Genomic DNA, 13,930 nt, shown 5'->3' on the forward strand with positions numbered 1-13,930 from the left:
CTTCGAAATAATTGTCATTCAATGGCTTAATGGAAGAACAGGAAAGGGTAACAAGCGCAACAACACAAACCGCGTGAAAATAGCTAAATCTGCTAAAAACTTGGTAGGCGGTGCTGCCATATGTTAAATGCCAACATGACAGCACATCTTTTTTGGTAAGAGCATCCCGAACAAAAAAGTCCAGTAGAATTACAATAGAAATTATTGTAACAATACGATAAATTTAATTGTAATTACAATAAACTTTATTGCTGCTCACAATGCTTGTTGGTTGTTCGCGAAAATACGTAATGTGGTAAGATAGGTCTTGCATGAATGCGTTACTTACTTCCGCATCAAACCTAGATGCCACACACTTAAAATAAATCGCAGATTTCTGTGAAATTTCACCGAAATCTCAACAGCAGAACTGTTCGGTAAAAAATTTACAGATGTTTTGGTGATTTTGACAGTTGAACAAAGGAAAATACCGCAGAAAATCGGTGAAATAATTACTGCTGTTGAGATTTTGGTGAATTGAAGCAAAATTCACCGAAATCTGTGAAATGATTAAAGTGTGCATATATGCACTGTGCAGCAAATAGCAAATCAAATCGGAAAGAGTGAACCTTGCGCTGCCACGATGTGCCAGAACTCATGTGCCTTATTGTAAAGGAAGATAGGTCGGCTTTGGGAAAATCCATTAATTACGTAACACAAAAACTGGGCATTTACAATCCAACTACCCCCCTATGTTACAATTTTGTATGAAATACTTGATGAAATATCTGAAAATTCGAAAATTTTGTTTGGATCGTCACATTTCGCTGAACCCTCTCCTCTTCACCTTTCTATAAGCGTTTCGTAATTTGTGGATGCTCCCTTTGATCAGTGAAACGTTTGATTGGCACCAGGAAATCCTCCATGTTGAGACCAGCGACAAGGACGATATATATGCACAACGTTCTGCGCTCCATAAAACGGTGATGATCTTTTCAACAATACCAAATAGGAACAGGAGACCCGATCAACATAGGCAATCGCGAGATCGTCTCCGAGAAATCCCCAAAGAAACCTGGCATGATGATCGACGACAAACTCAGCTACGTCGACTACAACTGCGAACGCGCTGTTAAAAGACTGAAGCGCTTTCAAGAATGATGACCAACAGCTCGCGAGTGTGCACGAGTGCACCGCGATTTATAAGAAATACCGCCATGGAATAACTTCCTGTCGGAATAGGCTTCATCCATTGCCAAAGACTAGGCCGTGTAGACCATGACGTGGTCAAGTTCCTGTTTCGGATCGCCGGGGCGCCTACCAACCAGATGCTATGCTTTACCCGGAATATATGGACCGATTTCGGCACTGGACCGGTTATTCGTGAAAGTGAGAAATCAGGTGGAGGAGTAGTGTAACAAAACAGTCTTCTAGCATATCTTACTACGTGCACTACATAATCGAGTCTCACTTAACCAACGTTCAACCAGGATAAACTGACCCCAATTACTGGGTCAAACAGCACAAGAAAATGAAATTGAGAAATCTCAGCATTGCTTGTTGCATACCCTTAGATAATTTTGCAACCATCTACGAGGACTGGATTACATATGTCAAACGAGCAAGTATTACAAAATGTCAACAAATGCACGCGGTCAATCTTCACCCTAATCTCCCCATTCGAAATGCACCGTGCTGTTGCGTGCCCTTATTACACACGCGCACACGATCGGCGCTTGGGTTAACGACCTTCCACTCAAATTTCCAGGGGGTGCACAGCACCCTCGGCACCGTCGGTAAACACATCCACGCGCACCGTCACCGTACCGCCAGCCAGACGACATAACAGTAGCGTGCACGTGTATGTGCGGCATCCTCTCGTGGGCTTGGTCTCGATCGAGACTGTGTGCGTGTGAATGTGAAGCCGCGTGTTGCTCGCTCTCGCTCTCTCTCTTTTTTTTTCTTCGTTCGTTATTTGGTTCGCATGTCCGTCGTCGTCGTCGTCGGCGGCGCGACGGTTCATTAGACCAAACCAGACACGAACACGGACAGAGTAGGCCTTTTTCTCGTACGACGCGGACGCAAAATTGAGTGTTGTTTGTAACAGAAGACCAGCGCACGACGGCTAGCGAGGAGAGTATGTACTGTGCGGCGGGAGAGATTACAGTGTTTGGTGACCAGGCCATCATCATCGCATCAGAAGAATGAAGGCAAAAATATGAGGGAGAGAAAAACAACAGTAATATAACATTTTTTTTTCGGTGAAATTATTATCAAAATCTATATTTACTGTGGGTTCAATCGTGCGGTTTTCGCTGGCTTGTTGCGGTGCGACGCGCGGAAGCGGACAAGTTCCCGTAGTGATTAGAACCGATTGCGACGTCGGGAGTGTTTTCGAAGTTGTTTTTCCGGACTGGTTACGGATTGTGCGACGCGTGTTTTTTTTGGGATCTTTTTTTTTGTTATGGGTGGAATTTCCTGAACAGGAAGCATATGTGTGAATCTTGTGTGTGAGACGGTCGAGAGTTGCTTCCTGACGCGTCGAAATTGAGAAGAAGTGCTGTGTGGTGCTCTGCCACCATCGTCTTTGGTATGTACCGTCGTCGTCGTCGCCTACTAGATTGAGTAATTGAGCTGATTAGTTTCGATTAAAGTCGCGCTCCGCTGCTGGGTTGCTCGGATCGACCTCCTGCTCCTTGGAAGTGCCGAGGAGGAGTTGAGTGAGGATGAGACACCAACAGTAATAACAAAAATAGCAGCAGCGGCAGCAGCATAAACATCAACGCAGTGTGTGCTCGCCATGTAATCTTTTCGAGTTTTGAGATGTGACATTATAAAAGTCGCTGACGTTTCATCAAGTGTAGACTAAAAATGGTGTTTGTTTGCAAGTAGTTTTTGAATCCGAGCTGTTGTTGTGAAATGAACGATGACTGCCGGAGCGAAATGTTAATAAACAAACATCATCATTTTGGATTATGTGTCGAGGCTCGACCGCGTAGGAAGTTTTGAGGAGAAGCAGTTTGTGATACTTACAGACAACGCAATTGTGTTTTGAAGGTTTTCAATATGTTCGGTTCAAATCAGTGAGATCAAAAGAAAAACAATGCTACAGTCAACCCACAGTTAGGAATCAGTTCGGCTTGATAAGTAATTAAAAATTAACTGTTTTTCCTCGACTGAGGCATGTTCTGTCATTTTCTTACGATCCATATTAATTAAAAAATAATTTATTTGTATGAGTATGACATCTAACATGAGAAAAAGGGAATTGAAAAGTAAAAAAAAATCCCTTGCGTAATAAGTGTAATTTAAATTTAATTTAATTCATGTGTCTGTGGGGTAAAACAAAGCGTTTATTTAAGAAAACACTAAAGATAAATTATCTGAAGTTTCTTAAAAAAAACTTGACTCACGCTTTTTCTCAGCTTTTGTAATCATCCAATGAAAATCTCAGGGTATATTTTTTTCTATTGATCTATTGCTGTTCTATTTATTATTGTTTTTATTAACGAGGTTTTCGGCCCTAGGCCGGTTTGACTCGTTTCGGCTGTTCTTTCTTTTTTTTTCAATTATGTCAACGTATTTTTTTTTTCTTTTTTCTTATTGAGCAATAGTTGTAATTGTAATTGTAATTAATAACTATACATGAAATTGTTAGTTACCTTTACATCTGGTCATTGAGATCCAATGAAATAGGATTTTTTTAAGGATTTCTAAATATTGTTTTTGCTGTCGGAATGTGTCTTCTTTGCTACAGATTATTATAAAGTCGTAAGCAGAGTGTCAAAAAACCATGCAGCAAAAAGCGCAAAAAAGAAACAAAAAATGAAGAGAATGCTGAATTATTTTTCTGTAATCAAAATTTAAAACCTGAATGCAGATTCAGAATCAAAATTGAAAACTCGAATAGAAATTGAAAATTACAATTGAGAATAAGAGTGAATTAGAGCGATATTCCAAATGGTATCTAAGGGGCCTTCCTTAGCCGTGCGGTAAGATGCGCGGCTACAAAACAAGGTAGCTGGGTTCGATTCCCGGTTCGGTGTAGGAAATTTTCGGGTTGGATTATCTCAGAATTTGAATTTAGAATCCCATTTAAAAATCGATAAGTACCAATTCACAAGGATTCTGTATTCAGAATCGCAATTCAAGTTCATAATCGGATTCAGTTTCTAATCAAAAACTCAAAATTCAAAATCAGAATTTCAATTCAGAGTCAGAATCACAATTTAGAATCAGAATCCGAATTCAGAACCCGAATTATAAATCCGAATTCAGAATCGGTATTCAGAATCAGAATCAGAATTCAGAATCTGAATAACATTTCAGATTCAGAATCAGAATCAGAATTCAGAATCAGGATCAGAATTCAGATTCAGAATCAGAAATCCGAATTCAGAATCAGAATTGGGAATCAAAATTCAGATTCAGAATCAGAATTCAGGATTCAGAATTCAGAATCAGAATTCAGAATTTAGAATGCAGAATGAAAATTCAGAATCAGAATCAGAATTCAGAATCAGAATTCAGAATCAGAATGCAGAATAAGAATTTAGAATTCAGAATCAGAATTCAGAATGCAGAATGCACATTCAGATTTCAGAATTAGAATCAGAATTCAGAATCAGGATTCAGAATCAGAATGCAGAATCAGAATTTAGAATTCAGAATCAGAATCAGAATTCAGAATGCAGAATGCAGATTCAGAATTCAGAATCAGAATTCAACATTCAGAATCAGAATTCAAGATTCAGAATCAGAATTCAAGATTCAGAATCAGAATTCATAATCAGATTTTAGAATCAGAATTCAGAATCAGAATTCAGAATCTGAATCAGAATTCAGAATCTGAATCAGAATTCAGAATCTGAATCAGAATTCAGAATCTGAATCAGAATTCAGAATCAAAATTCAGAATAGGAATTCAGAATCAGAATTCAGAATAGGAATTCAGAATCAGAATGCAGAATTTAGAATTCAGAATCAGAATTCAGAATAGGAATTCAGAATCAGAATTCAGAATTTAGAATTCAAAATCAGAATTCAGAATCAGAATCAGAATTCAGAATCAGAATGCAGATTCAGAATTCAGAATCAGAATTCAGGATTCAGAATCAGAATTCAGAATCAGATTTTAGGATTCAGAATCAGAATCAGATTTCAGAATCAGAATTCAGGATTTAGAATCAGATTTTAGAATCTGAATCAAAATTCAGAATCAAAATTCTGAATTCAGAATCCGAATTCAGAATCCGAATTCAGAATCCGAATTCAGAATCCGAATTCAGAATCCGAATTCAGAATCCGAATTCAGAATCCGAATTCAGAATCCGAATTCAGAATCCGAATTCAGAATCCGAATTCAGAATCCGAATTCAGAATCAGAATTCAGAATCAGAATTCAGAATCAGAATTCAGAATCAGAATTCAGAATCAGAATTCAGAATCAGAATTCAGAATCAGAATTCAGAATCAGAATCAGAATTCAGAATCCGAATTCAGAATCCGAATTCAGAATCCGAATTCAGAATCCGAATTCAGAATCAGAATTCAGAATCAGAATTCAGAATCTGAATCAGAATTCAAAATCAGAATTCCGAATCCGAATTCCGAATCCGAATTCCGAATCCGAATTCCAAATCTGAATTCCGAATTCCAAATTCCGAATCCGAATTCGAATTCCGAATCCGAATTCCAAATTCCGAATCAGAATTCAGAAGAATCCAGAATCCGAATTCAGAATCAGGATTCAGAATCAGAATTCAGAATCAGAATCCGAATTCAGAATCCGAATTCAGAATCAGAATTCAGAATTCAGAATCAGAGCTCAGAATCAGAATTCAGAATCAGGATTCAGAATCAGAATTCGGAATCAGAATTCAGAATCAGAAACCAAAAATCAAAATCAGAATCAGAATACAGAATTCGGAATCAGAATTCGGAATCAGAATTCGGAATCAGAATTCGGAATCAGAATTCGGAATCAGAATTCGGAATCAGAATTCGGAATCAGAATTCGGAATCAGAATTCGGAATCAGAATTCAGAATCAGAATTCAGAATCAGAATTCAGAATCCGAATTCCGAATCCGAATTCCGAATCCGAATTCCGAATCCGAATTGCGAATCCGAATTCCGAATCCGAATTCCGAATCCGAATTCCGAATCCGAATTCCAATTCCGAATTCAGAATCCGATTACAGAATCCAAATTTAGAATCCTAATTCAGAATCAGAATTCAGAATCTGAATCAGAATTCAAAATCAGAATTCCGAATCCGAATTCCGAATCTGAATTCCGAATCCGAATTCCGAATTCCAAATCCGAATTCCGAATCCGAATTCCGAATCCGAATTCCGAATCCGAATTCCGAATTCCGAATTCCGAATCCGAATTCCGAATCCGAATTCCGAATCCGAATTCCGAATTAGAATTCAGAATCCGAATTCAGAATCCAAATTTAGAATCCGAATTCAGAATTAGAATTCAAAATCAGAATTCAGAATCTGAATCAGAATTCAAAATCAGAATTCCGAATCCGAATCCCGAATCCGAATTCCGAATCCGAATTCCGAATGCGAATTCCGAATCCGAATTCCGAATCCGAATTCCGAATCCGAATTCCGAATTCCGAATCCGAATTCCGAATTCCAATTCCGAATTCAGAATCCAAATTTAGAATCCGAATTCAAAATCAGAATTCCGAATCAATATTCAGAATTTGAATCAGAATTCGGAATCCGAATTCAAAATCAGAATTCGAATCCAGAATATAAATTAGAATTCGGTATCAGAATTAAGAATCGAAATTTGTTGTTGTTTAGAATTAAAATATAAAATCAAATTCAGAATTTTGAATCAGAATTTGAATTCCGTACCAGAATTACAATCATGGTCAATATTAAAAACTCTGTAACGGATTTTGTATTGTTCTGAGTTGATATTCAAATAAGATCTATTTTAATATCCAAAATTCAAATTTAAACTAGAAGAAAGGGATTCACCTTATCAGATTGATTAATTGTTACTATCATAAGCTGCATCATGATATCAAATTAAATCTAACTTTTTTTTTCATTTCCCATCCTTGTACAGATCCAAAACCCCACTAAACTCATTAAGACTTGAGAAATCCTCAGTTCCTCATCGCGCTCGGGAAGGATTATTCCAACGGAAGGCGGAAGAGACACCAACGCGACCGCACTTCTCGAACTGAGTCCCGCGTCTCACACCGCAAGACGACGACAGGAAGGGCGGCCAAAGGATATTGCGTCGTATCAAGAATTTGTGAGCCACCGTCGTCGTCGCCGCTGTGCTGTGCTGCGAGATTGGCAAGTGCGAGGAGGAGCGCCAGCCAGCCAGCCAGAGCCAGAGCCAGGCCATGTAGAGCCGACAGTCGAATCGTAGTAGTGGCCCTCGCGAGCGTTCGTCAGTCGTTTGTCGTCCGTCGACCGGACCGGAGAAGCGGAGAAAAAGAGTACAACCAGTGCCAGTCAGTGTTGTGTACGAAGGAAGAGTTTGTTGTGAGAGCGCAAACACTACTCCGGCCAGTGAAGCGGTGTGTGTCCGCGGGTGTTGTCTGTGTAGGTGATTTAGGATTCGAGGGTGCCGTCACACGGGGAAGATCCGGTACGACGACACGCGCGCGCGGAAAAGTGCGGAACGTCCAAATATTTTGGTGTATTGTGGGTACACAGAACGAGAAACGTGCGTAGTGCAATCGCTTCCCAAAGAAGAGTAGGCCGTGTTTTTCTACGCTTCGCGCGGCTGCCCGACGGCCTACTGCGTTTTACTGAAAAAAAATATTTCTGTATTCTATCTATGAAGTGTTCTACCGAGAAGAAAAAAGTAAAAGTGCCAGTGAAATTAGCAATCGCAAGTAAATGGAGCAAGCTACCGCGAAATGTAGCAATCTGATGGTGTATAGTTCCTTCGGAGATTGAAGAAAGCCAGTGGCCAACGACCACAGCGCGTGCATGTATGTGTGCTTGTTGAACGTGGTGCATTCCGGAGAATGCGAAACGGCCGAAAATATGGGGAAGAAAGTGGTGACGATCAGCATCATGAGTGGCAACAATAGCCAAAGTGAAGAAGAGTTCCTTGGGCGCCAATGGGGTAGTGTGGCTACGGTGGCTAGCAGCTGCCGCCGAAAAGGCAATGTAGAAATTTCCTCCGCACCGTCGAGAACGTTGACGAGTAGACGGTGCAGTTACAACTATAACAACAACAACAACAACAGCGAAAGTGCAAATGAAGAATTAGTGCAACCACCGCCGGGGTGTAAAGTGGTGCAGTCCCCGGAGGAAGCGTTCCCTACTTCGGCCGGGTTGAACAACCTGCTGAAGCAGTTGGCGACCAAGCACAAGCAAAAGTGCAGGACAGAGCGGCGCCGCCGCCTCTGTCCGGGTGGAGTTGAATCAAGTGAAGAGGGCGAAGAAAAGGAAAATGAAGATTTTAGTGGTGCAGGAGAGGCAAGGGAAGTGAAGAAGTGTGACCGGCTGGGGGGCTCGGCGGATGCTAAGTGGTGTTGCAGCGGCAAAAGGAGCAGCTTGGTAGCGGAGGCAGTGGCAGGATCGGTCGTTCTGCGGCCTGCCAAGTTGGCCTGGCTGGCCATGATTAGTTTGCTGTTGTTTAGCATTCTGGTCGTGCCGGTGGCCGTTGTGCAGGGGGATGAAATCAAGGCCGGTCAGGTGGGGCCACCTAGGAAAGGAGGTAGGTGACTTAGATTTAATTGCCTATTTTGCGGATTAAGTGGCAAGTTTTACGACATTGGTTACTTGGTGTATATTTGGGGGACATGTGTTAGAGGGAGAGAAAAAAAAACTGAACAACTAATCCTCGACCAGCTAAAAGTCTCGTACGCACGTCTCTCGTTATGGAAATTTTGAAATGTGAACCGGATCTTCCAGTGAATGTTTGAAACTTTCAACTACTGGCATGCTTTTTACAATTAAGTGTTTATATTTTACAACAAACTGATTATGTTGTAGAAAATTTGTAAAACTTTTATAAAATCGTTTATGCCGATTAACTCTTAAGCTTTTGCAATATGATGAAAATTAAAATTCTAATCTAATATCTCGCGTTTATTTTCTGTAGGAGATTTAGTTATTCTTAGAATAAGCAATTTTTGTTCGATATATATGTGAAAAATAAGGAAGTCATGCATATCAAGACTTTTGATGTTGTGGTTGTATTAAGTACACTGCCTGAAATGAAAGTGACTAATTTTTAAACATGTTGATTATGCTTGATGATTATGAAATATCTATTTTACTGTCAGTTGCTTCAATATCCGGTAGACATCATCGTTGTTGACACATGCGTTTTTGATCAATTGTCAAATTAATTTTCGGAAGAAAACATGCATCTTACTGGTTTGCGATTTTCTTTGTTTTCCTTTCACATACCATACGTTCTATTTGGTGCATTTTTGGAGTTCTTCAAGGAACTCAAACAATCTGATTTTTATTTCTTAGCTTCCTTTCTTCTGTGGCGTTAATATGTTTTATGGATGCCAAAATCCGCTAAGGTTTGTTGCTTTTTGGTTGAGTATTCAGCTCGAATTTGATTGCTTTCTTGCTGTCAAATACACTCTCTAGTCGATGTGACAAAAAAGGTTCTATTTTGAAAGCATTTTCTATAAACTATCAAAAGTGCTCCGTGTTCCATTCAAAACAGTTCTTTTTGAAATGTAAAAAAAAAAATGAGCCGAATTTGTGTTATTCTCCAAACATTTCATGGCCGATCCAAAGTGTGTTTTAGCTGCGCAAAAAAAAAAATTAAATGACTAAAGCGCCACTAGCGTTTACATACTTATGTTTCTACTGGTGATTATGCTAATGCTCATCACTTCCTCAAAATTATTCTGGCATTCACACCAGCTGTTTCCAAAGGGGTAATCTCCTACTTGCTTAATTGTGTTCATTTTATGACGACTATCGACATTTGTTACCCTCAACAGTTGAGGTCCATTTTATCGTATTTTGCAGAAAAACTGAAAATTGGAACCTTGTTTTGTCAGTTTTCCGTTTTCAAATCAGTTCTACAGTACACCTGGAACCAAGCAGAAACTTTTCTAATTCTTGTGATATATCTTTTGTAGTGAGAGAATGCTATTTTAATCATATTCAGGGTCTCGTTATGCGTATCGTCATAGATTGACATCAAAAACAAACTTATGTGGCTTCGAGTACCCATCGAATGATATTTTTTCAACAGTGATGTTTGATGCCGGATCTAAGAGGATAATACATCACTTGGTGCTAACTGACCTGAAGATTGCTTTCATCTGCATCGTGGTTTTACGTTACGGCTGAAACTTGGCTGTTCTGATTAGCATTCCAACAGTTACTAATTGAAGTCTTTTTTTGCCTGCTGAGTGCCGATGCATGAGTTTGTATCTTGTGTAGCAAGCATGATGAGCCCAGAGGACCGAGAACCCAGTGGCTAACTCAATTGTTTTTAAACTCTTATAGACTGCTTATGACAGTATTACTGTTCTGTTTTCTCAAAGAAAAATTTGATACGGGGCGCGCCTTCAATGAAATTGCTCTCTGTGAAGGGTCTAAATAGCGGGACTGTGTCATGTATTCTTGGGAAAACAAAACAAGAACTGAATCGAAACCGATACTTCATTGCTTCTCAATAGTAATGAGTAATTCGACATGCACTTAAACACTAAGGGTACGGGAAATGCTACAATAAATCTAATAACTGGTTGCAGTGGCACACCCGAACAGGAAAAATAGACTGCTTATTAGGTTTGAGAATTTTAGATGAAATCATTTTTTTTGTGTCTTTATTAGGGGGATTTTCAGCCCGAGGCATTTAAATTATTTAATTAAAATAAATCATTCGAAAGCAGTTGACATTAAGCCATTGATATTCGTAAAGCGATTATAGATTCCGTTGGACATCATTATTTAGGATTATTCTAATTTTAGAATATGTAAAATATATTGCGATGATGATTTGGGCATTTTTTAAATCGAATTAAATTTATGGAACTTTTTTGGATTTTTGGATAAAGGCAGGAACGTTTTGGATAAAGGCAGAAAACATAAGTAAAATATGCCCCGTAGAATTCGACAACTTTTTTTCTCCCTATACTAGGCTGAACCAGTCTAGTCTAGACCTGTGCGCCGAAGTATTTGTGAACGGCGGCATCACGCCGTAAGCAATGTTCGGCGGCGGCGAATTTTGAGCTGAGAAAAAAAGTTTCACGCGGCAAGGCATATGGTGCTTTTAATTATTTTTTTGTACAATTACTAGCTACAGTCAGACCAATGGGGTGAACTTCCTAATAGGAGTAGCTGTATGTCCACAGCAAAAGTTTACATCACATCCTCCACTAGGACATTGCCACATCACAGCACATAAGTTCATTGGAAAGTAATTCGGATACAAATTCAGAAATTCGTTTGGAAATTCCTCAAGATATTCCTCAGAAAATTCAAAAAAGGAATTCTGAGAATTAATTAAGATGTTCTCTAATAAATTCCTTCAGAACTTCCTCTAAGAATTCCCTTGAAAATTTATTTGGGTATTTCTTCGGAAATTCGTTCCGATATTCCTTCAAAAGTTCCTTCAGGAATTTCCTTAGAAATTACTTTAGAGGGATTGCTTCGTAAATGAATGTCTTTTGGGAATTTCTTTATAAATTCATTGGAAAAATTTTCCTTCGAAAATTCCTTTAAGAATTCCTTAGAAAATGGAAAATCTTTCAAGAACTTCTATAGGAATACCTACGTACACTGTTTTAAGAATACAATCGGAAATCCCTTTTGGAAAAAACCTTTGGAATTAGACTTTGGAATTGGATTAGGATTTTTTTCTTTGAAATTCCTTCAAGAATTTGTTTTCGGAATTTCCAATAAAAAAATCCTCCAATAATTCCTTAACAATTTTTTTTTAAACTCTAGGAAGATATTTTTGGTATTCTCTCGAAATTTGCCTTAGAACTTTCTCCAGGAATTTTTTTTCAAATTTCCTTTAGGAATTCCTTCCGATATTCCTCCTGAAATTCCTTTAGCAACTTTTCCAGAAATTCCTGTAGATCTCCGAAAATTTCTTTTAAAATTTCTCTAAGAATCCTTTCGGGAATCTCTTTTGAAATTCTTTTGGAGAATCTTCGGAAATTTTGTTTGTAAATTCATTCATTTTTTTTAAATCGTTGTTTACGTGTTTTTTTTAAATTGGAAATAAGTTTAATACTCAAATTCCCTCAGGAGTTTCTTGGAAATTTCCTCCATATTATGATTTGTTCCGGAGATATTCCTGCAGAAATTTTGTACAGCTTACTGAAGGAATTTTCTAAGGACTTCCTGGAGGAAGTTCCAGAGGAGTTTCTGAAAAATAAATAAAAGGCCTTTGCAGAAGATTTTCTGGACGAATTCCTGGATGAATGTTTATATTAATTCCTGAGGCTTTTCTAAAGAGATTTTCGAAGAAATTCCTGGAGGAACTATTGTTGAAGGCATAATCAAAAAAGAACCTGAAAAGATTTTCGAACAGAATTTTAAATGAAGAATTTTTTAGTGGATGTTCCAAACGAATAGTCATTAAAATTTAAATAGAAATTCCTATATTTCTCTAAGAATTTCTTCAAAAATCTGGACAGTAGTGAAACTAATTCAGTTTTGACTCTAGAATCAAGACTACATGCCAAGAAAAACTCCCAAAATATTGAGATTGCGGATATTCGGATATTCTCGAAATTCCTTGGGAATTTACTGCAGGAGTTTCATCGAAAATTTCTACAGATTTTCTCGAAAATATATTCAGGAATTAATTCGGTAAGACATCAAGAAACTCATTCTAGTATACCTTCAAAAATTCTGTCAGGAATTCCATCGGGAATTTCTTCAGGAATTCCTTCAAATACGTCCACAAATGAAACCAGCTTTTTCTTTGAAATTTCCCTTAGGAATTGCTTCGGAACTTCTTAGGACCTTAGGAAATATCTTAAGGAATTCTTCTGGAAATTCTTATTAAAATTCTTCTAAGATTAATTTTGACAATTCCATCAGGAATTCCTTCTAAAATTCTTTTTGGAATTGGAAATAATGTAGATGGGTACACTCCCCACAGTTGTAATGAATTTGACGTGACCTTCCTCAAAGAAGCCACTCCTCGAAATGCTAAAAAAGGATTGCGAATCTATTTATTTAGCCTGTTGGATTACACTGTTGAAAGGAGATCCCGTGATCTTCACGTTAGTGTCTCTGCTTACGCGTCTGCCGCTTCCATTTTTTTCTCTTCGTACAGCACTGCTGCCAGTGTTGGCACTGCACTGCTGCCAGTACAGCAGTGCATTGAAAGCAGAATGGTATTTAAATTCGACTGTAATATTGGGTAGAGCCGTATGCAGAGCAAGATTTAAGCCAGAATGATGGATAACTGTACATACACACATACTTTTTTAATTATTTTATCAATTCCTCTGAAACTTTTCCGGGTATTTCATAAGACACTCCATTTCCTTGAAAATTCCAAAATTCCAGGACGAATTATCAGATATCAGATATAATTTCCAAAGGAATTACCGACATTCTTAAATTCCAACAGAATTTTTTTGGACATTCCTCCAAGAATTCCTTCTAAATTTTCTCCAGGGATTCCTTCAGAAAATCCTCCAAAAATTACTACGAAGATAGATCCAGAAATTCCTCAAGACTCTAAGCAATTTCCTCAGGTTCATTCCTTCAGAACTTTCACCAGGACTTCCTTTGGAAAATATTTCAAGAAAACCCAGAAATTGATTTGGGTATTGTATATCAAAATAAAGTATTGCGTATTTATTTATTAGTCTGTTGGAATACACTGTTGAAAGGAGATTCTCTCTATATTCGCGTAAGTATCTCTACTCTGCCTCGGATATTCATCTAGAGTTTCCTTCGGAATTTTCTCCGCCATTTGCTTCCAAAATTCTAGGACGATATTTCGGATAA

The 13,930-nt window shown here is 38.3% G+C and overlaps 1 protein-coding gene across 5 annotated transcripts in view; it reads left to right on the top strand.

Moving 5' to 3' along the window:
* Window positions 1-2,029: 2,029 nt before the first annotated feature.
* The window catches only part of LOC134226440 (insulin-like receptor), a 271,805-nt gene continuing 259,904 nt past the window's right edge, over window positions 2,030-13,930 (top strand). The window contains exons 1-2 of one of the 5 annotated variants that reach the window (XM_062707206.1): window positions 2,030-2,569; window positions 7,074-8,690. In XM_062707206.1, the coding sequence (XP_062563190.1) occupies window positions 7,955-8,690 (736 nt within the window). In that variant the 5' untranslated portion in view covers window positions 2,030-2,569; window positions 7,074-7,954. The remainder of the gene's footprint in view (window positions 2,570-7,073; window positions 8,691-13,930) is intronic. The other 4 variants (XM_062707207.1, XM_062707208.1, XM_062707212.1 and 1 more) reach the window with 4 other exon arrangements.

Source organism: Armigeres subalbatus, chromosome 3 (genome assembly GCF_024139115.2).
Source record: "Armigeres subalbatus isolate Guangzhou_Male chromosome 3, GZ_Asu_2, whole genome shotgun sequence".
NCBI lineage: Eukaryota > Metazoa > Arthropoda > Insecta > Diptera > Culicidae > Armigeres > Armigeres subalbatus.